The sequence below is a fragment of the Lipotes vexillifer genome, unplaced genomic scaffold (genome assembly GCF_000442215.2).
Source record: "Lipotes vexillifer unplaced genomic scaffold, Lipotes_vexillifer_v1.1 scaffold457, whole genome shotgun sequence".
Classification (NCBI taxonomy): domain Eukaryota; kingdom Metazoa; phylum Chordata; class Mammalia; order Artiodactyla; family Lipotidae; genus Lipotes; species Lipotes vexillifer.
This window is the reverse complement of record NW_006781006.1, coordinates 472,883-497,229: the sequence shown is the minus strand read 5'-3', so window position 1 is coordinate 497,229 and position 24,347 is coordinate 472,883. Positions and strand designations below refer to the sequence as shown.

At 48.7% G+C, this 24,347-nt stretch overlaps 1 protein-coding gene across 1 annotated transcript in view; it reads left to right on the top strand.

Annotated features, from left to right (window-relative positions):
* Positions 1-23,255, top strand: part of PTDSS1 (phosphatidylserine synthase 1) — a 68,032-nt gene extending 44,777 nt beyond the window's left edge. Inside the window, exons 8-13 of the mRNA XM_007454422.1 lie at positions 1,041-1,153; positions 4,337-4,402; positions 10,884-10,983; positions 19,449-19,517; positions 20,257-20,326; positions 22,162-23,255. Coding sequence (XP_007454484.1) covers positions 1,041-1,153; positions 4,337-4,402; positions 10,884-10,983; positions 19,449-19,517; positions 20,257-20,326; positions 22,162-22,271 — 528 coding nt within the window. The 3' untranslated portion in view covers positions 22,272-23,255. The remainder of the gene's footprint in view (positions 1-1,040; positions 1,154-4,336; positions 4,403-10,883; positions 10,984-19,448; positions 19,518-20,256; positions 20,327-22,161) is intronic.
* The last annotated feature ends 1,092 nt before the right edge of the window (positions 23,256-24,347 follow it).

Here is a 24,347-nt window from a genome sequence, read left to right as displayed (position 1 = left end):
GGAGTGTGATTAAGTTTTACCTTGTGGGGCAATGCCAGGGAAGGTAGAGGTTTTCTTTTATTACGAGGACCTAGGAGGAATTTGGATTTGCCCAGGAGAGAGAGCAGAATGTGCTCCTAGAACGGCAGAATTCCACTGGGCCCACTTTCCCCTTGATGGTGAGCACGGTGCAGTGATCAGCTTTCCTTATGTGGTGATGAGTGAACCGTTTTTATTTTATATCCTTAAACTCAGCACTGTGGGGAAAGACGCACATTTTATGTCACTGAAATTAACCTGCTGGTCCACGTGATGTGCTCTTAAAGCAGTGACCTTTCCTAATCTCTGCCCCTGGCTTAATCTGGAGGGGAAATGCAGTGGCCTCTGGGCATTGAGCACAGATTTCCCGGTGGGCATCTCTTTTGTGCTGCCAGGACTGGTCATGGGATGAGCGGTACTGGGCGCTACCCTCAGGGAGCAGTCCCACTGCCAGGTGAAGCCTGGACCAACCCCACACCCACTTTTAAGAGCCGCCTTCGGTTGAGGATCTGCTCGGTCCCTGGCACGAGCTGACCGAGTCCACAGCCATCTCTCAGTCGCGCACACATGCCTCAAGCTTCTTTTGGTTATTGAAGAGCCTACTTTCCTGCTGTCAGACTTTTCAACCTGGCCTAATTTCTGCCAGGCTGCGGAGGTGTTCCATGGCACAGATTTGTTCTCATCATTTTGCTCTTAAAGCATCTCTCTCCCGACTGTCCCAGCAGCTCACACAGGTGAGCCGGGTGACAGTCACGTGGATCTGGAAACACAACAGATGGCTGATGCCCCCTGTGCCCCTCTCAACACCCAGCACCTCCCCTGGACCCCTGCTTGGTTGGTGCCTGTGTTGTACTGGTTGTCACTGGGCTTAAGCAGCAACCCTTAGAGACCCGGTATGTCTTCTGGAAATGCTTTGAACATACCAGTTATTTTTAGCTGTAGAATGTCCATTGAAGGAATAGGTAAGGTGTTCATGACTTAGCACAAAGCACCAGGTTGACTCACGCCTCCTTCTTTTGCAGCTGACTGAGTTGAATACCTTCTTCCTGAAACATATCTTTGTGTTCCAAGCCAGTCATCCATTAAGTTGGTGTAGAATTCTCTTTATTGGTGGCATCACGGCTCCCACAGTGAGGTAATTCTGTGTTAGCCTGACCGTCAATTGAGCATGTTTACCTGCTTTGTATTCTCCTATGTAGCATAAAGGAAGTCACATAAACTAGCAGATTTTCCATGAGAATGTCATTCTGAAGAATTATACATCCAGGGGGGGAAAGAAAGACTTATACCTCCAGAATATGAAGAAAACGTTTTGCTTCTCAGACCTCAGTAACGTGAAGGCCAGCACCACACCATTATCTTCAAACCCCTTTACGATCTTCACTGCTGTCCCTTTCTCCCCCATACATCCTACTTAAAACAAAATGAGTAACAGAAATGCTAAGGTTTTCTTCCTGAGATTATTGAAAAATAGCAAACGTTTTTATGGTGGATTGAAGTAATAAATTACGTTATTTTTAGAATGAGACTTTATTAGTTCTTTTAGAGCCAATTAAGTTAATTTCCTCTTAAAAATGTCCTTCCTGGGCTTCCCTGGTGGCGCAGTGGTTGAGAGTCCGCCTGCCGATGCAGGGGACGCGGGTTCGTGCCCCGGTCCGGGAAGATCCCACATGCCGCGGAGCGGCTGGGCCCGTGAGCCATGGCCGCTGAGCCTGCGCGTCCGGAGCCTTTGCTCCGCAACGGGAGAGCCCATGACAGTGAGAGGCCCGCGTACCACACACACACACACACACAAATGTCCTTCCTGTGGTCCTCCAGGACAACAGGGACAAGGATGGGTGTCCATGCCCTCCTCCCCTGGATTCGTGACTCATGTAGGGCCTTAGAGATGAGGCAGTGTTCAGAGCCTGTCCCCGACGTGGACCGATTCCAGTGGACTTCAAAGCAAAACACTTTCATTTGTTGCATTGTTCCTATTAGGAAATGGCATTGGGGTTTTGGTTTTTTGGGGGGTTTTTTTGTTGTTTTTTTTTTTTTACGGTACGCGGGCCTCTCACTGTTGTGGCCTCTCCCGTTGCGGACCACAGGCTCCGGACGCGCAGGCTCAGCGGCCATGGCTCACGGGCCCCGCCGCTCCGCGGCATGTGGGATCTTCCCAGACCGGGGCACGAATCCGTGTCCCCTGCATCGGCAGGCGGACTCTCAACCACTGCACCACCAGGGAAGCCCGGCACTGCGGTTTTATATCTAGTATGGAGGATCGGCCTTGATCAGTAGAAACACCCAAGATCTCTGCACAGCTGATATAAATACAAACCAAACAGATAAAAGAGTTTGCTCTTTAGAAGTTGTAGGATAACTTAATTCATTATTTATAATGTACTTGTGAACTATACAAGTAGAAGGTCTCACTTGCCAGGGAGAGTGGGTGTTTTCCTTGGTCAGACATAGCCCTCACCCCCAGCTAGCACCTTTTCTTGTCCTCATATAAAAACAGGAAAGCAACAGCTGGTAAACCGCAAACCGCAGGCTTTTGTCACTTTATAGACCAGTGGTCCGTCAAAGTAGTTATCTCATGCATGCAATTTTCCTTTGGTGGGTTGGAGCCTCCCTACTGTATTTAAAATTTGATTTGATTTGAGGCTGCCAGTTATTTTCAAGAAAGATTAGCAGCAGTTTCTTCATAAAATTACGAGCAATCAACAAAGTCAATAAGCGGGGAAAGAAATGTCTTATAAAACAGAACAGCAAATCACATGTGATTTATCATGAACATTTCAATATTGTTAAACATTTCACAACAAAAACCAGAGATTAGACCAGAGACTAAAAATCCAGCGTTCAGACTTTTCGAGAGCTCCTTAAAATTTTTGCCAAACCCTATGGGTTTCCACACAATTCTTTTTTGTTTAAAACTTAGCCACTTTCTGTGTTCCTACACCACTTGAGGCTCTTCGTATATAAGGAGATGGTTTGACAAGCTTCTTGGAAAGATGGAAGTACTCTGATGGGTTTTAGGTCTCAATTAGCAAATGCCAGGCCCTAAAAGGGAGAGAAAGCTCATAGGCTTCAGTATAAATCATACATACATACCAGATCTCCGTTTTCAGATCTCCTTTTTAGACTTTCACATGACTCTGCTTTGAGAAGATATTTGAGTGAACATTCTTTTAATCTAATAATATAATGTGCAGTGTAGGACATGGACACCATTAGTAAAGTAGCTGAACTGGCAAAAGCAAATTAGGTAATGAAAATGTGAAGTTAGAGGAAAACCTGAATTCTTTATAGTTACAATTCTTCACTTTGGGGTACAGAGGCGATAGTTTGTGGATGAGCTTTAGGAATCCACGAACCCCCCAAAGTTTAATGCAAAATTCTGTGTGCATGTTTTATGTGCCTTTATCATAGCTTTCATCACACCCTCAAAGGAGTCTGTGACCCACCTCCACACCTTGCCCCGCAGAAGATGATGAGTTAAGTTTCAGGGGCCGTAATGAACTCTAAGCCTCCACTGTCCCACAGGCAGCCTCTCCCACGTGTGGCTACTGGGAGTGTGGCCAGTCACCCTGAAATGTGCTGTACGTGTAGACCTTGAAGGCTTAGTGCAAACACAATATAAAATGCTTCTTTATAATGTTTTCAATACATTGGATTATATATAAGTAAATTATTAAAATGAATTTCATCGGTTCCTTTTTACTTTTTTAACACGGTTATTAGAAAACTTTAAGTTGCATTTGAGGCTCATACTGTATTTCTATTGCATGGTGGCTGCACTAAGCCTCTCACCTCCATGTCATCACCTCTTTTCTGATCATGTCAGTAACATTCAAAGTTATTGGCCTCAGTGACAGTGAGGTGCAGCTACAGTCCCATTCCAGTTTCTGAGAGCCACAAATGTATATATTTATTGCCCGGTTACGATCAGCAACCTTTATCCTGGAAAGAGCCAGAGGAGACAGTGACCATGCAGGAGACCATCTGGAATCACCTCCATGGAGAGAGACTGAGGCACCCACCTGGGGTGGCTTTGGCTCAAGGCTGTGGGAGTCTGTGTCTGAATCAAGACTGCCTTTGCCAATAATCTGGCTCCAGTAACCATCCCCCTCCAACCCAATCCAAATTCTTAGCCTCTTACAGGAAGGTTTCAACAGGCACTGGCTTCCTATTCCCTTAAATAGAGCTAGACCAGGCAGCCCAAGTATGTGGAACAAGGCAGACATTTTTTATACTCACGCTGTCAAAGTGATTTAATTCTGTATTGACTTGCTGGTCTTCCAGAAGCTCTCAGTGAATTCCACCTTTGTTCTTTCAGACAGTACTATGCTTACCTCACCGACACACAGTGCAAGCGTGTGGGAACCCAGTGCTGGGTGTTTGGGTGAGTAATCTTTTATCATGGACATATAAAACCACTTTGCCTCTGAATTTCTTGGGTTATTTCTTAACCCTACATTAAGTGCCTTTCAGTGCAGTTTTGTTTTTGTGTGTCTTTCATTTTTAACATTCCTTTTCTGATTTAAATTTAGAGGAGTTAAATGGCAAGTTACACAAAGAGGGTGTAGAAACTGTTTTTTAAAAAAATATTAGGAAATCAAAAGATAATTCCCATGTAGAACTTGGAGACCTTGTTTCTTGAAATAAATTAGAAAATTTGAATTCCCTGTGAAATTGATGGTGCGTTTGGGACAACATATCGTGGTGGGCTTAACCACATTTTACATTACTTTCACACCAGAAAGACCCCACAAAGCGGCTGCTTGCTGTCTACCAGGGTCTAATTTTATTGTCGCAAAGAAAACTAACACATGGTGACAATTTATTGTCTCATTACAGATACAAATGCTGTATCTGCATTTACAATTATTTGAATGATTTGAAAGAAAGCAGCGGTTACCCGGTTTAACCCCCAATATTAAATGTGAGATACTCTTCAGCGTCTCAGATAAGTGCTCCTTCTGCTTCAGTGCCATCGACATCTCAGCATATGCCATTTAGCAACTGAAGTTCCAGAGACATCCAGCACACCTGTAGGAAAAGTTCAGTCCCTCGGGGAGCTTACATTCAGGACCTAACCTAGGTTCTAAATGGAGGGTGACAGCATAAAGAAAATCTGATGAAAACCCTAACAGATTTTTAAACAGAGTAACTTTTTTCCCCTGTATTGTATGCGTATTGAAACGTCGTCCAAAGACAGCAACTATTTAGAGATACTTGCTGCTTACGTTGCATTGTCATTCGTTCCAAGTGTGTGTGCGTGTGTGCGTGTGCGTGTGTGTGTGTGTGTGTATGTGTGTGTGCGTGTGCGTGTGTGTGTGTGTGTCTGGAGCTCTCACTCCAGTTTCTGGGGAGTTAGTGAAGTTTGGTCTAGGCAAGTTTCCCACCGCCTTCTTTCCAAAAGACAAAGGGCCGTTGTCACTGTTTCTCATAAATTCTGTGATGTAAGCTGATTTTCCTACCCAAAGTAGCTTAAAGGGCGATAGGATGGACTCGATTTCCATCCTGTGGATAGGATGGATTTCCATTGATGACTGATCTGGCGGGAGAGAGAATTCACACATCTACCAGATTTCTCATATACTTCTGTCACAGGAAGGAGGAAGGTGGGCTGCCTTCCTACTGTCTTGTCCGAGGACTGGGGATCTTCCCTGCACTTCCTTCTTTCACCACATGCCTCTTCTTTCCACGGGCATTTTTCTCTTCACGTTTACAAGTCCTTGCCAGCGTCTTACTCTACGGAGAGTGGGTATATTTTCCACAGAACTCTGTCTACTTACTGTTGAGGAAAAGGAGATGGCGGATCAGAGAGAGAGGCAGTGTTACAGCAAAGTTTTTTTCTGATCAGGCGGTCTGAAACTATAATCACCGTGGAGGGACAAATGGCCGAGAGGAGCAAGGGCAGAGAATGGTGGCAAACGCCACTCCAGAAAGCTGCACCTTGCTGAAAAGTGGTAAAAGAAAGTAAAATGCAAATGATCTGAGATGCAGAGGTCAGTTGGCTAATTTAGGATGCTTTATTATAGAGACTCAAGTCCTCCCAGAATGGTGATATCAAGGTTAGTGAACCTTGAGAATTAGTGGGCCATGCTGAAAAAGAGCAATTCTCTCTTCATAAATCAAGCAGGGCAGACCTGCCTGGTGCGTGAACTGGGGCAGGAGCTGCCTCTGGGCGGTCAGCACGGTCAGCCCGTGATGGTGAAACAGGAGGCGCGGCCTCCAGTCTCTTCTCTGATGTTTGCCCCTTGGAGGCCACCACCTCCCATCTTCTGCCCCTTCCTTCCCCAGGCTTCCCTGTTGCCTTCATTTTGTCTTTTTTTTCATGTTCTGTCAAACAGCAACCGCTGAAATGTCTGATTTCCTTTAACACCTAGTCCCTGCTTTATAGTTTTCTTTTCACTAACTTTGGAATGACTTCGGCTCTATCGAGGTGTGGAGATGCGAGGGAACAGAGTAGGAGCCCGTGTAGTGACGGTCGTATTCTGCCTTTGGGGAGCCAGCGGCGGGGAGGTGAGCAGGGCCACCTGAGGCTGCTTGCCCACCATGCCCACACCCCACGTTGTGTTTTCCTCAAGAGGGCACTTTTCTCCTCTGTAAATGTTACACCCTCAGAAAGTTGGCATTAACAGCTACTGATGTAATGAAGAACAGACTTGCAACGTGGCCTCCTGCAGTTGTGCCGTAGATCTGAACTTTACAGCCTTTTAAATTATACTGAACCGTGCCAAGCGCAGCCAAGATAGGACTCTATCCAGCCGGGGAATGGGAACCCACTGGGGAGAAGCAGGAGTGTGGAAAGTTCAGCTTCTTCTTGTTACTGCAGCTCCGTAGGCGTGTCAGGGCCAGGGGCGAGGTGGACACATTCGCCACGTGTGCACCATCTTCATCTTCGCCTTTCTGCCCACTCAGCTCCCCCCAGTTATAACCGAGTTTCTGTTCCTCCAAAGGAGAGAATTGGGCTGGTTTATGAAGAAAAGTTGTTGGATCCCTTGGCCCTGGAAGGCAGGCATCTGAGCTTTGGCTGTAACCGGAGTGAGCAGTCACTTTTCCTCCTCTGGAAAGTTGCTGGGCCTCCAGAGCTTGGGTCAGAGTCAGCGTTGCCTGGGGCCCAGTCGCTCTCAGAACCGCCCCTCACCCCACTAGCTTCCTGGCGCATGTTATCCCAGCCCTGCTGGTGACCCATGACAGTAAGGTGCCGCCTCTGCTGCTGTGCAGGTTGTCCTGCCCACGGTGCGCTCACATCTGCACGCCCTTCTCCATCCTCACCTCTCCTGTCTTCTCTGCGGTGTCTGCCGTCTTGAAACTGTTCTCTTCCTTCTACAGCAGCCGCCCTGTGGGTTTTCCGCTTCCTTTTCTGCTGCGTCTCAGTTTCTTTGCTGGCTTCCCCTCCACCCCTCTGCCCTCTGCAGCTTCTTGTAATTATGCCGTTGTTCTTCCAGGCCCCTTTTTTATTTTATTTTTATTTTATTTTATTGATTGATTTATTTTTTTTGCGGTACGTGGGCCTCTCACTGCTGCGGCCCCTCCCGTCGCGCAGGCTCAGCGGCCATGGCTCACGGGCCCAGCCGCTCTGCGGGCATGTGGCATCCTCCCGGACCGGGGCACGAACCCGTGTCCCCTGCATCGGCAGGCGGACTCAACCACTGCGCCACCAGGGAAGCCCTCCTTTTTTATTTTTTAAGGGTACACACAACGTGAAGCACAGGGTCCTTCTAGGAGGAGGGAGTGTGCAGAGGGCAACGGACAACCGGAGGAGGCCTCACCCGACCCCTCCAACCTCCCCAGCACGCCAGGTCACCCCCATCCTCCCATCGACCTTTGCTCACAGCCTCTCACGCCGCTTTCCCTCCGGCCCACGCGCCTGTTTCCCACTCTCAGCGCTCACACTGCAAGGGTAGCTTCGTTGCCAGTTTCCTTTTCCTGGTATCTTCCCCTTCATCCCATCCTCCTCCAGACTCACCGCCCTTTTTCCTGCCACTCTCTGCTCCCTTGCTCAAAAACACCTGCACTGACAGCCCCAAGCCTCTGCAGTAGTCGCAAATTTTTTTTTAGAAGATCCCTTTCCTCCGGTGACATCTTGCTGCAGACCCTAACATAGAGCAAAACAATTGAGCATAATGGTTCTGGGTATGCCTCCCAGGACCCTGTCCCTCCTTCTCACCCTCTCCATCCTGTCCCGGGGGTTCTTAGGCAGTCAGGACGTTCCATGGAGCATGATTGAAAGTGTTTTCTCTCTGGTTAAGGCTCAGCTCAGCTATCACTTCCTCAGGGCCAGGGATGATGGTGAGGGGCCATGGCTGGTGGGTAAAGGGTCCACGTGATTGTTGGGATTGATGCACGCCAGTTCCTGCCGTTTCCCACATCCCCACATCTCCCCCCAGGTCCTCGCCCTGGACTAGAAAACGCGCCCCTGCACCACTCTGCTCCTCACGGCAGTTCTCAGTCCAGCCGCCGGAACGATCATCTTAAAATGTAAAGTGAATCACATTCACCCCTCTGCTCCAAACCCCCCAGGAGCTCCCATGTCCCTCAGACTAAAAGCCAAGCTCTGGGGTGGCCCTCAAGACCCGTGTTACCCTGACCTCGCTCTGCCCCTTCCCCTCACTCCTGACCCCCTCCCGCCCCCAGTCTCTGCTCAAGGTCACCTTCATGGACAACAGCTCAACTAAGATTCCTCAGCACGTGGGATCAAGTCATATCCTAAAGTTCCTGACTGAAAAACACTGGTCTTTAGGGCAAACTTCAGGTCGTTACGAAGTCAACTGACTGGGTCCTGAACAGCATTTTCTGAAAATGAAATAGAATAGGAAGATGTCAGAGCAAGGGGCCAGTTGTTTTGTGTGACTTTTGTTTCAGTCGTGTGTGTGTGTGTGTGTGTGTGTGTGTGTGTGTATGTGTGTGTGTGTGTGTACTGGGCCACAGTGAAAAATAGGCTTCCTGCCGTGGGTCTCAGATCACAGAAGTTGGAGAAACAGCTCTAGTCTGCTGGTCTCCAAGCTCTTGAAAGCTGCCTCAGTCGGCTTGAATACCCAGAAACCTCTCACAGTAAGCTCTGGGTGTTCTGTCTGGTTAAGGGCAGGTAGGCACACTTCTTTCCAGGGCTTAACAGTTTCTGGTGCAGTCCTTCTGCATCCCAGCAAGACCCAGCAAGAGGTTGCACATGCTCTGTGTGTCCCAGCAAGAGGTTGCACATGCTCTGTGTGTCCGCCGGGAGGCGCCCTTGCCCTCGCTGCGTCACTGACTTCTAGTGTCGGCTCGCGGCCTCGACTTCAGTGTGACAGTCGACCTCAGCCCTGCTCTCCAACGTGCCAGGCTTTGTTGTGGCGGGGAGCTGGGGAGGAAGAAGGGGTGCTCTGTAAAGATTCAGGCGACCACTCCTAACCTTGTTTCGTTGGGGCTGTGGGCCAAGACAGCTCCAGATTCTTTAGAGACGTGTCCAGGAGACTTTGTGCTTTGCACAGGTGGTTCTGACTCTGGGCATTCCGTTGTTTAGAGCCGTCCATCCATTTGACCATGGCAGTGACCTCTGTGTCTGCCAGTAGGGAGGGGACCGGGGCCCTTCTGGGCCCCTTCCTGCCTTTTTAGAGACTATCTGTGCAACAAGACCAGTCCCTCCAGACTCCGTTGTGAACGAGGCACACCTAAGGTGGGCTTATCTGAAATCGCTATTCCTGGGCAGTCTTTGGGATCACGTGACCGGCTATGTTACCCTCACCTCATCCGTTCTTACCTTCAAGCTCTGAACCTTAATAAAGGTCTGATTTTAATATTCATAGATGAAGTTGTATTATACAAGATTGGTTTTTTTCTCTAATGTTTTAATTAAAGAGGAGAACATGGAAGTTATTTTTTCCAACGTTTTTGGATTTAGCAAAATTGCTTACAGATGCAGAGGATAAAGGGTTTTTATCATCAGCAGAACTGGAGCATATTAAATCTGGAAATTCTAAGATGACGGGGAGGGAATGTGATTGCTGCCTTCAAGTTACTGAAAGACTCACCTGGAAGGCTCACACTCCCCTATATGACTGCGGAGGGCAGAGTTAGGACCAGGGGTGGAAGGAGGCAGGTACCAGCCTGAGACAAGGAACGACTTCCCAACAGCTAAAGAAACTGAGCAGCAGAGGCAGCTGCCCACAGAGGTAGTAGGTTCCCTGGCCCTGCAAGGGCTCCAGCCAAGGGGGTGACTGTCCACCCGTTGTGATAAGCTCCGACTTAGATGATACCAGGCAACCTCCAGCCATGAAGACGTACGAGCTGAGATTGTAGTCTGTGAGGAAGGAAGATGTAAAGAATATTTGATTATTTCTGGGGAGGGATAGAGGGATGAAGAGGCAGAGCACAGAGGGTTTTCAGGGCAGTGAAACCATTCGGTATGACCCTCTAATGGTGGACACATGTCATTTTACATCTGTCCAAACCCACAGAATGTACATCACCAAGCGTGAATTCTGACATAACCTATGAACTTTGGGTGATGTGTCAACGCAGGTTCATCACTTGTGACACATGTTGACAGCGGGGGCAGCTGTGCATGTGTCGGGGCAGAGGGTATAGGGACTCTGTACCTTCCCCTCAATTTTGCTATGAACCTAAAACTGCTCTAAAAAAAACAGTCTGCAGAAAAGAAGAGAGGAGTAACAGTACAATAAACTTTTAATTAAATCTAAATGTGTATGTATATATAATAATATATATTATTCCTGAAGAAATCACAGTGTCATTTTGTAGGGGACCTGCTTCCAGTGTTTGGGGCAGAAATCTTATGACCACTTGAACTTTTTGATGGAATTATGCATATTTCTGGTAATGCATAATGCTCTGATAAGATGAATTCGTATTTAACCTCTTGTTCTGTCTAACAGGGTCATTGGTTTCCTGGAAGCTATTGTCTGCATAAAATTTGGACAAGATCTCTTCTCTAAGACCCAAATACTCTATGTTGTGCTTTGGCTTCTTTGTGTGGTAAGTCATTACTTTTTTACCCAAAAGTGTTAGTTAAAGTCCCCATGGTGTCTTCTAAAACAAAACAAAACAAAACACTCTTGTGTACCAAGGTTTCTTAGAAATTTATAGACAGGACGTTCTGCTGTAGTATCGCAAGATTGGCCACTAGTCTGAAGTTCAAGAATAAATACATAGGACCACGTGGCACCTAAAATTGCTCACCTTTGCAGGTTCTGGTCAAATGCCCTCAGCAGGTGCATCATACTCTCATTTATTTCGCTTATGAGAATTCATCTACACTTGCTGAAAATGTCAGGCCTGCCGTGAGGGGGTAAGGATAGTTACAGTGCCCCGTAACATATGTATTACTGTCCAAGGGTTTATGTACAAAATGACAGACTGTTGTTTATAGGCCATGTGAGGTGTTTTTTGGAGGTAATCAGACCATACAGTTTCTTCCCCGCAGGCCGACTTTATAAGCCTGTGAAGGGTGTGTTTTCCTCTCGGAAGGGAAGAGCCCTGGGGGCCTCCAGCTCCGTTGTCCTGGGACTTTTCCCTCCTCTTTCAAATGAAGCAAGATCTTGCCTAGCTTAAAATTCTGTGATTGTGCTTCTTAATTTGCTTTGTTACTTTGGGGAAAAGTCTTATTTTACATTTAAGATTCTTCCCTTTTACTTTCTTGGTCCAGAAAATTAACTTAGGCTTTTTATTTTTTAAATGATCATAGAAAATTTCAAACATATGTGGAAGTAGATAGGGGTCGCTCACCCCTCATGCACCCGTCATCCAGTTTCAACAATTATCAACCCATGGCCAGTCTTATGTCCTTATATTCCATACTCACTGTCCCCAACCCTGGGTTACTTTGAAGCAGACCCACTTTACTATTTCAGGACGTATCTCTAAAGAAGATAAGAATGCTTTTAGGTTGGTGCAACCACCGTACCGTTATCAAACCTGAAAAAGAATTAATTCCTTCATACTGTCAAATAGCTAATCAAAGTTCACATTTCTAATGTTTCCTTACATTTTGTATTTTTTAGCAGTTTATTTGAATCAACATCCACTGATTGCAATTGGCTGGCATGCCTTTTAATAAAAGGTCTCTTTTAATCTACAGTTTTCCCTCTGTCTCTAGCTCTCTCCTTTACATTGAAGAAACAAGCTCTTTTGTCTTCTAGATTTTCCCTCAGTCTGGTTTTACTGACTCCATCCTTACTGTAACTTAACAGATTTCTTTGTCCTCTGTACTTTCTGTAAATCGGTAGCTGGATGTAGAGGCTTAATCAGATTCAGGTCTAATTGGTGGGGGCGGGGAGCAAGACTAAACTCTGTATTTTTTTTTTTTTTTTGCGGTACGCGGGCCTCTCACTGTTGTGCCCTCTCCCGTTGCGGAGCACAGGCTCCGGACGCGCAGGCTCAGCGGCCATGGCTCACAGGCCCAGCCGCTCTGCGGCATGTGGGATCTTCCCAGACCGGGGCACAAACCCCTGGTCCCCTGCATCGGCAGGCGGACTCTCAACCACTGTGCCACCAGGGAAGACCCTAAACTCTGTATTTTTAAAGTGTTTCTTATTGCCTTTTGTGGTGTCTAGTTTTAGGGTCACTTGCTAGAAATCCTAACTGTGCCAGGGCACCTTGAGCCTGTTCTGTCCTGTTTTATCTTGAACAATGAAAGGGAATAATGATCTCCTTTGTACTCAGGCTCCGGAATTAACTCAGATGTATTTTTCTGTTGCAGTGTGACTAGATATAAGGATTGGTTGGGGCAGTGTGTCAGATGGGCCAGGAGATCTCACCATGCGCTCCTCACATTTCTGTCTGGCGTGGGCACCCCAGCTCTGTGAATTGTAGCGTGACCCATGGCGGTGGGCAGGTGTGGGTGCAGCCCTCACCTGGCGCCGCTGGGACCACAGGGAGGTTGAGGCAGGCGGGACTCCTGGGGCATGGGCCAAAGGCCCTCCTCACAACGGCCCACTGTGGGCCTCCCCCTGGGGCATCAGCAGCCAGAAAGGTCTCCCCAGGGGCGTGTCCAAGGAGCGGTCTCTGGTCACCCAACCAGTGGGGCTCCTCCAGTCTCTCTCTAAGTTTTACAGACATTCGCTCTGTTTTACTGATTAGACACTTAGCATATACCTTCTTACGTTGGTGAGCTTTGATCTGCCTTGGTGTCTGTGTGACGGTAACTTATTTTGAGGACATGACCCTTTTCTCAGTCTCTGTATCACTTAGCATAGTCCCTTATAAGTCTGTCATGTTGCCACGTTCTTGTTAGAGCTGCCCTGGTGCTGGAGCCACACAGGTAGGTGATAGTGAAGATTTATTCATGCTTACTAGGTGCCAGACACTGTTTGAAGCACTTTTCATGAATTGCATATTTGATCTTTACACTTTGAGGGGAGGTTATCCCTCTTTTATAGATAAAGGCACAGAGAAGTTCACTAACTTACCTAAGGTCACACAGGTAGCATGTGGCAGAGCCAGGGCTCAAACCCAGATAGTCTGGCTGGAGATTTCCTGCTCCCCCTCCATGGGTGTCACTCTTTGGAGGATCTCCAAGTCCACGTGGGAATAACACATGCAAACTACTTATATTACAAACATCATAAAAGATGTTTGGGTTGTAGCAAGGTAGATGGGCCTAGAATCTGTCATATAGCGTGAGGTAAGTCAGAAAGAGAAAAACAAACACCATATGCTAACACGTATATGTGGAATTTAAAAAAGCGGAATTATGAACTTAGTGACAGGGAATAAATATGCAGTCGTAGAGAACAGACTTGAGGACTTGGGGAGGGGAAAGGGTACACAGGGATGAAGTGAGAGAGTGGCATGGACATATATACACTACCAAATGTGAAATGGATAGCTAGTGGGAAGCAGAAGCATAGCACAGGGAGATCAGCTCCATGCTTTGTGACCACCTGGAGGGGTGAGATAGTGAGGGTGGGAGGGAGATGCAAGAGGGACGAGATATGTGGTTATATGTATATGTATAGCTGATTCACTTTGTTATAAGGCAGAAACTAGTACACCATTGTAAAGCAATTATACACCAATAAAGGTGTGCAAAAAAAAAAAAAAGAAAGATGTGTGTGCACGGAGCTAGAGGAGCCCTAGAGAGAGCAGCAGACAAGCTGGGGTGAAGCTCCTGGAGGTGATGTGTGCTCAGGATCACAAAGGATCACAGTGAACGGCTCCCCCATCCCTCAGGTGCCCCAGCCTAAGACCCAGGTGGCCCCCAAGTCAGCCCTCCGGCTCTATTCATTCACCCGGGTGGCCCAGCTCCATCCCCTCCTCTCTGTTCCCACTGCCTCTGCCCTCTAGACACCCATTTTCTCCATTCTGCCCTTCACCTCAATACCCTACGCTGCTGCCAGAGTGATCTTCCAGAATTCCGATCGGAGCCCCTTTGCCCTGCGTAGAATCATTTTCCCTATCGTTGGGGCCTAGAGGGCCTAACCGTACAGCATTTCCCCCCACCAGGTTCAGAGCAATTAGAGATAGTCAGGATGGACAAAGGCTATGGAGACAGAACGGCAGCTTTACTACTGGGAGTCCACATTTTTCGGTATCAGCTTCAGGTGCGTGCCAACAAGGGGCTTCGGAATAGTGAACCCCAGCAGCAGACACGCTTCCTCTGCAGCCCCCAGGAAGCAGGCCCCCCACATTGCGCTGGTGGCCTCGCACCCAGAGGGAAAGACGGGAGACGCCCAGTTCCCTTATCTGTTATTCCCTAGTCCGTTAAGATACTCACCGCCCTGGGGAAGGGGCGAGGGGTGAGGGAGAGCAGGAGTGTTATACCAGGGAAGCCCCTCTGTGTAGACAGAAACAGCAAGAAGGAAGCCGCATCCCCACCACAGACCTACCAGCCGAAATAGGAAGTCCTGCTTGTGTGTTTAGGGCCGTCATTCTCTGGATCGTTCACCACCCCCACCCCCTGTGCCCTGTACTTGGGCTCTGCCAAACTATTCCTAGTTACCTCAACGCACCATCCTTCCCGACTCGTCTTGCCTTCACCCAGGAGGCTTCCTCTGCCCCATCTGAGTGCTTTTCCCTGCGTTCTCTACCTGGTGAACCTTAATGCCAAGACCAAACTTAAATCCGTGTCCTGCATGAAATACGCTCTCACCTGTGAGGCAGACTAAACAACCCCTCCTCGGGGGACCAGTCGCATTTGGTACATGTTTCTTTTAGTTCTAGCCCCAGTGTGATGTAATTTGGGGTATTTATATCTGTCTCCTCCACATGGCACTTCCTGCTCACAAAGAATGAGTTTCCGTTGTCCTTTTGTCCCCACGGACACTAGCACAGTGCCTGATGCACAGGAAACACTCGGCACACACAGGGAGGAGAAAGGACTGAGGTCAAGGGACAAAGACCGGGACACACAGAGGCAGGTTGAGAGACAAGCACGTCCAAAGACTCGAAGCCATGCCAGTGCCAGCGTCACAAGAGGACAGCGACCTGTTTGGGAAGCAAGAATGAAAGCGAGTTGGAGGCGGAGGGGGTCGTCTGCGTAGGATGGGCTCTGTGTGTCTTGGTTGGAGATTCGAAGGTTTTTCAGAGGAAAGACTGTCTCACGGGGCAGCTGGAGGGTGGGAGAGTATGTTGGGGGGGGGGGTGGATTGGAGAAGGGCTGAGCCTGAGGGTGTTGGAGGGACCTCAGTGAGAACCTATCCAAGGCAGCAGCATTGAAGATGCAGAGAAAGGGCTGGATCTGAGAGCTACAGAGCCCAACTCGATAGACGCTGTCCCCTTCTGAGAGCTGGGGAGGGCAACTCCAGGCTTTCCTGTTTGTGCCACTGGTGGCTTTTGGTGCTAGTAACAGGTTGGAGGATATCAGAGAAGCCCCTCGAAAGGAGATGAGTTAGGTGTGAGGGACCCTTAGATTTTACAGGTGAAGGTGTCTTGTGTCATTGGAAATTCTGGTCTGTCCAGCAGCACTGGAAAGACTCAGTTGGCGCTGGAGGTGAAAGAGGTGGGAGGCACCTGTGTGTAGGGTACGGTCGGAGCCGTTGGGTCGGTAAGAGTCAGGGAACATAGTGTGGGAAGGAGAAGCTGGCTGAGAATGGCGTCTGGGGAGCGGCCACATCTTAGAGGCCAGGCCAAAGGCAAGAGACAGCCACAGGAAAGAGGACTTTGAAGATAAGCAGAATCCCCCAGTTAATGTTAGCAGTGATGAATGCCATGGAGGGGGACCTGGCCTGAAAAGAGGCCTTTGGCTGGGATGATTAGGGGTCCTCACTGCCTTGCACATATACCAGTTAGAGAAAAAGAGTGGAAATAAGGTCCTGGCACATTTTTATAACCATGGCCTTTATTAGAGATCAAGACTGGTCTCAATCTTAGGAGTGAGGCAAACATTATTGAGTAAGAGGGCGTTGAGTTACACCAGGCCTCCACACTAAGAGAAACAAAGCCCCCAATTATTCGCCTTGCCTGGTAAGAGAACGTACACAGAATTTGAGATCAGTGTGGAAGCAAAGCTCCCATATGCTGGTTAATAAGCTGCCCCCAGCACCAGTTGTCTGATCAGTCTGGGTGAATTTGAGCACACCTTAACCATAGCGTGGGAGCCACACCAGGGTGTGTGTGCTGCCTTGGCTCTCAGCCCTCACGTTTTTCCTTTTTTTCTTCCTTTTATTTAAACAAAATCCGTACAACTGTCATTTTAAATCCAGGCCTTGACATTTTAAGTGGGTACGTGCCTAGATTTCCACAGGTGTGATTGCAAACCCATAAATTACAAGCTTTTGTCTCCTGGGACAGGTGTGTAAAAGGGGCCTCTTGTACCCAGGTGAAGTGGTAAACTTGGCAGCTGCGGCAGGCCCTTTGCGTGGCGATCGTGATGATAAGCATCTGTCTCCCAGCACCTGCCAGTGTTTGCCTGCCCCGCTGCAAAGCCAGCTCTGCCCAGCTAGCTGTCTGCTGCTAGAGCAGCCCCAGCTGCTCTCCTGCCCTCCCAGGGGAAGGGAGGAAGCCGGGGGAGGAAGAGGAAGAGCCCCACACGCCTGCCCTCTGGTGGGCCGGATGCACGGTGACAGCCAGCCCAGCCCTGACTGCTCCCATGGTCTAGCCGCGCACCGCCCCCCCCCCCCCCCTGCCGATGCAGGGGATACGGGTTCGTGCCCCGGTCCGCCACCCCACCCCTGACCCGCACAGCCACTGACTGGTCCACGGAGGTGGAACCTGTCCTCCCTGCCCTCCCTGTGAAACCTAGGCCGACCTGTTCTGCTCTTTGTCAAGGAGCTGACATATACATAGGTCTACACACTGCAGATGCTCTAGTCCTCGCACTCTTGCCATGCCGTGAAAATCGTACATTTCGTGGTGGTTGTATATTAGAAATCTGAGCAAGTACTGGGATATGTTAAAGATTAGAAGTAGTTTTCATTCTCTAATTTTAATATATTCATTCATTGCCTAATTTTTTGATGGGGGGGATATGAGCTTTTTCACAAAAATTCCTAATTTATACCAGTTTGCATATGGATTTAATATAAAGTGAACTAGTGGGTCTTCTCATAGTTCATGTTACCTCCACCATGCCGCTATTCCCACTTCACTGACGTAGGAGGAGAATGGCCAGCTGGAGCGCTTGGACTCCTTTCTTTCTTGAGACTTAAGGTGACTCTGTGCGCCCAGCAGACACTCAGCGAACGTCACTGACCTGAGGAACTGGGCCAGGGCTGGACTACAAGCTGCGGTGATGAGAACGCACAGCCCGGCCTTCCCTGCAGTCTTGGCTCTACCCTCCAGGCTGTGGGCTGTGCAGAGGGATGGGATGGGACTGGCTTTTCCCATGATGCTTTGCTTCCTCCAGGAATGGATGAGTGGACAGATCAATAGAGATATAAAGATGTGTAGACATAAAATCAGTATTTATCTCGATAGCCATCCCTGAAATGTGATCCAGCGGTATAAAGAGACCTGTGTTCTGGCTTCAGTCTTGCCACACTCTAGCTGTGTGTCTTTGAGAAGGCAGTCGCCTCTCTGAGCCTTCGTTCCTCTGCTGTGAAATGAGGGGAATTGAAATTAACGATCTCTGAGGCAATGCCTCTAGATCTAAAGTTATGATTCTTAGAAAGAATTAAAATTATTCAAGAAGGGAAGAGTCCATCATGATTTCACAGCTGTTCCCATGACTGGGTCAAGGTGACAGGTCCCCAAGAGGAAATGCAGTGGAAGAGATGGAGGTTAGGAATCCTTGAGGAGAATTCACTGTCAATGGGTTCCTAAATCAAGGAATTCTGAAGAAATGTCATGGCAGGACGGGCAGTCTGGTATGGTTGGGTTTTGGTGATTCACTTACAGTCGCGAGGGGAAGGGGAGGCCTGGCTGGAGGACCTGGCCCAACACACTGCTTAGTCCAGACAGCCAGGAAGTTTTCCCCGACTTGTAGTTTTTTGACACATTTTTAAACTTTGGATTCTTAGGTGCTATTTTTTTCCTTAAATTAGAGTATAATTTAGGGTGCAGGGGGGCCAGTGGGGCACAGTCGGGGGGAAGCGGAGGTGATCCTGGCCTCTGGGTACCCGTGGACCACGCCCTTCTCTTTTCACACCAGGGCTCACAAGACATTTTTATTTTCGCTTTAGTTTCCTATCTACTTAGCTGAGAAAAACAAAAGCAACCAGAACTGGGGTCAGAGCCAGCCACTGAGACTAAAAAGCAGCGCCAAGCCCAGGGCAGCGGTGTCCCGCTGGGGTCTGCCACCTACACGTGGGTGTGTGTCCTCAGTGCCCTCCGGCACCACTGTGACCCCAGACTGAATGAAACTGCTTTTTCATTCAGAAATCCTCTTCCCCTCAGAAGCTGACAAGCTAAGTCTTTTTTTTTTTTTTTTTTTTGCGGTACGCGGGCCTCTCACCGTTGTGGCCTCTCCCATTGTGGAGCACAGGCTCCGGACGCGCAGGCTCAGTGGCCATGGCTCACGGGCCCAGCCGCTCCGCGGCATGCGGGATCCTCCCGGACTGGGGCACGAACCCATGTCCCCTGCATCGGCAGGCGGACTCTCAACCACTGCGCCACCAGGGAAGCCCAAGCTAAGTCCTTTTAACTCTTTCCAATGATGGGCGGCAGGGTGCAGAGGATAGGCTGTGAAAATCAGGCCAAAAAGTAAAAGAAGAAATACAATGTAGAGTCCTGTACGTCCTCTTAGGCAGAACCTGCAGAGCTGTTCAGAAAATGCATCCCACCTGATCCCACATCTAGAAATGATCTTCACTCTGACAGTGGAGTCACAGTGGTAACTGTGGCCTCATCGGAACTCTTCTTGCCAAAAGCTTTAGGGGTGCTGCCCCCCGGGGTTCACCTCTGCCGCATCCAGCCGTTCTGTAACCGGCATCCCGGGAGAGAAGGCAGAAATGCATTGAGCCATCGTGTATGAATTCCCACCGAAACGCTGACGTTCCAGGAAATGGAATTTTTTTGTGCACCCTCACTTATAAAATGGTTTTGTGCTTGTTTTTCTCTTCCAGGCTTTCACTACCTTCCTGTGTCTGTACGGCATGGTTTGGTATGCAGAGCACTGTGGTCACCGAGAAAAGGTATGGAAGGGAAGGTGGAGATGGCCTTTTATTTAAACTAACCACGTCTTGCTTGGCGCTTTAGCCCAGAGCACATTCACGTGAGGATGTGGCATGTACAGCACAGTGAGAGCCGGGTGTCAGCCTCCCTGCTTTAAAAACGTAGCCAGTTCAGAATTCACTTCCTATCAGTTGCCGTCCTTGCTTGTGACTGCCCTATTCAATAGGTCAGGACTTTTGTCCTCATTTCTTAAGGGGGTTAAAGCTTAATTATTTTATACGTATATCTTTTTTTGAAAATTGCACGGCAAGCCCCAGAGCAGATTTTGAAAAGCTAGGTCTTTCACTCTGTCCAGGCCTCTTCCTGTATCCCAGCCTGGGGCTCCCATCTGGAAACTCCTGCCCTGCCCACTTCATAGTAGATGAAGATTAAGGCAGAGGATAGATGTGAGTGGGCTTAAAATGCTGTAGCAGTCTTGTCAACAGTAATTATTTTTTTAAGTAAAAGTAACAGCTTTCATCCTTTATTCATACTTTTAGTCTAAGGAGCTAAAGGTGCTTCCTAGAAGATGTAATCTGCATCACCTGGGATATAGCCTTGATCTTATAGCTGAGAGCATAAGCGTGAGGTGATCCTGCACTTGCTGGTGGGGATCCCCAGCCCGGGAGAGGCCAGGGTTGAGTAGCCTCGCTTGTTTGCTGGCCCCCCTCCTCCCGGGAGCACTTGAAATTCCACCACTAAGCCTGCCTCTCTCCCTAGACCTACTCAGAGTGTGAAGATGGCACCTACAGCCCTGACATCTCCTGGCCTCACGGGAAAGGTACAAAAGGTATCTCTGTCTTGCTCATTGTTAAAAACTCTCCTGGGTCCTCTCCCTCCCAAGGCCCAGTAAAGGGATTTAGCATCAGTATTTATCTTCTGAATGTTGAGATATATATGCCCTGAAGGGTCTCAAACCTACTCATCGCATGTCTCCTGTTATTAAGAAACATGCAAAGTGCTCACAGGTTCTGCCCAAGAAACTTGCTTCGTAAGAAGAGGTGCCACGTGGTTCTGCCTTTTCTGAGACAGGAAAACGTAACAAGATCCCACTGTCTCAAGCATCCTGATGGGGATGTTCCTCCTCTTGGCTTTCATCGTGAGTGAAAAGCATTAGGAAGAGTTGTGTGCCAGGAGGAGAAACCTTTCCAAAGAGGTAGATCGACTTAATCGTGTTCATTCAAGAGATAGGCCAGCATGAGAGGGATCTCAACAGTGTAGTCAGGGATCTCCCACTGGCCCCTCTCCAAGGAGCATTTTGGAAAGATTTGGGGCCACCTGGTTATCTTAAAGAATTTGACTTGTAGAACAATGACCCAGAGGAGGCTCCACTGGATAGTAATTCCATGTCAGTTATGAGCTGATTGTGGGCTTGACTGAAGGAAGAGAACTGAATGTCAGAGACCATGAATTTTAACCCACAGAATTGCTCAGAGAAGCGGGGACAAGGGAGGGGAAAGCACTGCTGAGGCAGTTGCTCTCCTGAGTTCTTTTGGGGTGAAGCTCATCACAGCTGTCCCTGGGGAAAACACTACCGAGTGCTGGTCACCCTGAGATGATTTCTCCTGAATCAGCAACCTATTATGGAATGCTGATGGAGGTAGGCACAGGGGTTCCCCTGGGCTCCCTTATTCAGAACCATCCTAGAGATCAGCCCGTGGCAATTCCGGGTTCTCTACTGAAAAGACTAAAAGAAACAAGCAATGGTAGAGATATATTTAAATGAAAGGTAGACAGTTTAAAAAAAAAAATCTGAGCCCTGGAGCAGAGAACCTTTTGGCTTAGCTGCTAAGCCAGAGGTTTTCCACATTCTCAGCCAGAGGGCAGAGCCAGCCTAATGCCAGAAAATTCCGATGACCTTCCAGGCCTTACACGCCCCTACCCGGAATGCCCACTCTCACCCCACCACTGCCCTGGCTCCACCCTCCACCTGGCTGATGCCTGCTGATTGCCCAGCACTCGGCCAATGTAGACGTCTTTCTCTAAGCTCCCACACAAATGATAGAACGTGAGAGACGACACCGTCCCTGCAGACTGTGAGCTTCTTGAGGGCATGTGGCATCTTCAGTGTATGGCTCCGGGGCTGCCTGTCATGAGCAGCAGATTTGTAAAGGTGGCTTCCAGATCAAACCATTGAGGGCATGTAATATCTTTGATTTTTGCCAAGTCAAGAATCCATTCCAGTTTAGGGATTTAGAAACAATGGTGTGTAGCAGGTCGAGGTGTGGACACCTAGTTGATGCGTTCTTTGATTGCTAAGGTAGACTCGACACCCATGTGGTTTGTTTTAATTGTCCCTCCTTTGTGCTTCGATGTTATTTGTGCTCTCACTTCTGGTCCCCATCACCATGACCACGATCCGCCCTACGGTGTGAAAGCAAACATCCTCAGGACGCTCCTGTCTTTGTGGAGCCATGGCTTGCACACCCTGGCCCCAGCTGTGCTAGCTCAGTGCCGGGGCTTCTGTGCCTTGATTCATTAACGAGGCCACTAGATGGCGCACAAGGACCAGTGGAGGAGCGGTGGGGCGGCCCGGACAGGGAGAACCAGAATCAGAGGCTTCAGAAGCCCCAAGCCGGGAGCCCACAGCCCACGGTGACGGTGTGTCCCGATTCCTTTGGCCAGGTTCTGAAGATGGCCCACCCAAGCATCCAGGCAACAGCGAGAGCCATTCTTCCAGAAGAAGGAATCGACATTCCAAGTCAAAAGTCACCAACGGAGTTGGAAAGAAATGAAAGACCCTGGTTAATCAAAGATGTTCCAGGGAGTGCCTCAAACTGGGAGGGGACGGAATCGGCTGGACCTCCCTGGGGGGAGGTCGAAACGCATAGCGTGAACGGGAAGGAGTGGGGGCTGGGAGGGGTCATTATTTGAGAGCATAAGTCTTGTTGCCCACAGACCCGGCCACACGGGGCAGACCATTGCCGGGGGTCCTTCGCCACTCGGGCGTCTCTTGTAACTTGGCACGTGGTCACCGGTAGCAGGACAGTGCTCAAAGGAGAGGGTAGCTATTTACTCAGTTGCCAGAAATAGTTCTGTGCTTGCGCGTGTTGTGGATGCAGTTTAAACATCTTCACTCAGGCAGGGCACCAACCAGACAGTTGCCGGACTGGTCACCAGGTTTTATTTTTCTGAATCTGCCTTTCCGTTTGACTGACTGGTTTAAGTCCAGGCCACTTACCTGTCTTTTATTTTGTTGTTTCTTACTTTTATGTCAGGATGCTTACAAGCCTTCAGAAGCCACCGCTGAAGTTGAATCGGGGGAGGTTTCTCTTTTTTTTCTAGAGAAAAAAGTGGGGGGAGAGTTTGTGTTACACTTTAGCAGCCTTCTCCCCTTTTTAGGACCTGAAACTACACAGCGGTGGGTGGAAACCAGGCTGAGGAAAGGTTAGCTACCCACGTAGGATCCTGGGCTTCAGATCGGAACCTGCTTGTTCCCTTTCCAATGTCGCTTGTCCAGACTTACCCACAGTGCACAGGCGTGGACCTGCCGAGAGGCAGTGCTCACCGCAGCCCCTCCCCGCCAGGTGCCTTTTCCATTTTGTTTGTTTTCCTTCCATGGTGTGTTGCTGACATTGTCTTTTAGTCCCGTGTGAGGTGCTGGTGAGTATTCCCTTTCATCCATCCGTGCCATGCTCTAGAACATTGACCCTGACAGTTTCACCACCTCTGATGGATCCCTGTTTTAAATAAAACGGTTCACGTTAAAGCCCATCAAATTCTGTCTCTGTAAAGTGCTCATTTCTTTGCCTCTTATTGGTATTTTCCACTATTTGTAAGCAATCACCGTATTTTTCAAGTGACTTTAGGATAATAAGAATGTGTATGTGTTTTACGTAGTGAGAAGAAAAGAGAAGAAAATCTGTACTTTAGAGGGCTTACAGACACATATATGTCCCTTTTCCTAACCTTCCCAAGTGATCAATAGGAAATGAACAAGATAGTCATTGTTTTCTTACTAGGGTAATGGTTACATCAACCAAGCTGGATTTTTTTCTCTGGCAAGTGGCCGGTACCCAGTTGATTTTCCTACAGATAAAAACTTGCTGAAAGCAACCCTTTTGTTCCCTCATTTCACAGAGCACAAAGGTTTCGATGTCTTTTCCCCCTTTAAGGAAGTCTTTACCCATAGAAGTGTCATGTTTTTCTTTTCCTGCAAAAGAATCCCAGGGTGAAGGGGTTAAATGAGTCACGCAAAGCGAGGATCACCTGCTGTGCTGGTTGCCAGCAGAGAAGTGTCGCCAGTCACCGGGCTGGTGCGCCGGGTTGTGCCGGCCCCATCCTTCCCGTGATAGTCCTGAGAGGCAAAGAGGTGCTTGTCCCATAGACCCACGTGCTCTTTTATCACCCATCAGGCAGGCCTTTCTTAAACAGAGGTACAATGTAAAATTTGTTTGACTTTGAAAGTAGGTGAGTTTGTTTCGTTTTGCGTCTCCGAGCACTTCTGTGCATCACGGACACCGTGTACGTCGTCGGCCTCAACTCCACTTCCTCGTGCTGGGCCACCTCCCTGAGTGTCTCCAAGTTCATTTTCTGGCGCTTTAACCCTCCTCTGATCAATAGCCGGGTGCAGCTGAAGAAGACGTTTCCTTCTCCAAGGCCGGCCTAGGGGAGGCACCTGCCCACCTGCGATGACTTGGATTTCCTTGGGTCACGTGAAAGCGGAGTGCATGTGAGACAGTCTTTCCTCAGTGGCTTTGCACGGAACGGCCGGGAAAGTCCTCAGCTGCTTTCCGTGTCCTTTCTTTGAGTTTAATCTTTTTTTTTTCCCTTTCAGTAAGAGCTCTTGACTACAGTGTTTCCAAAACTAG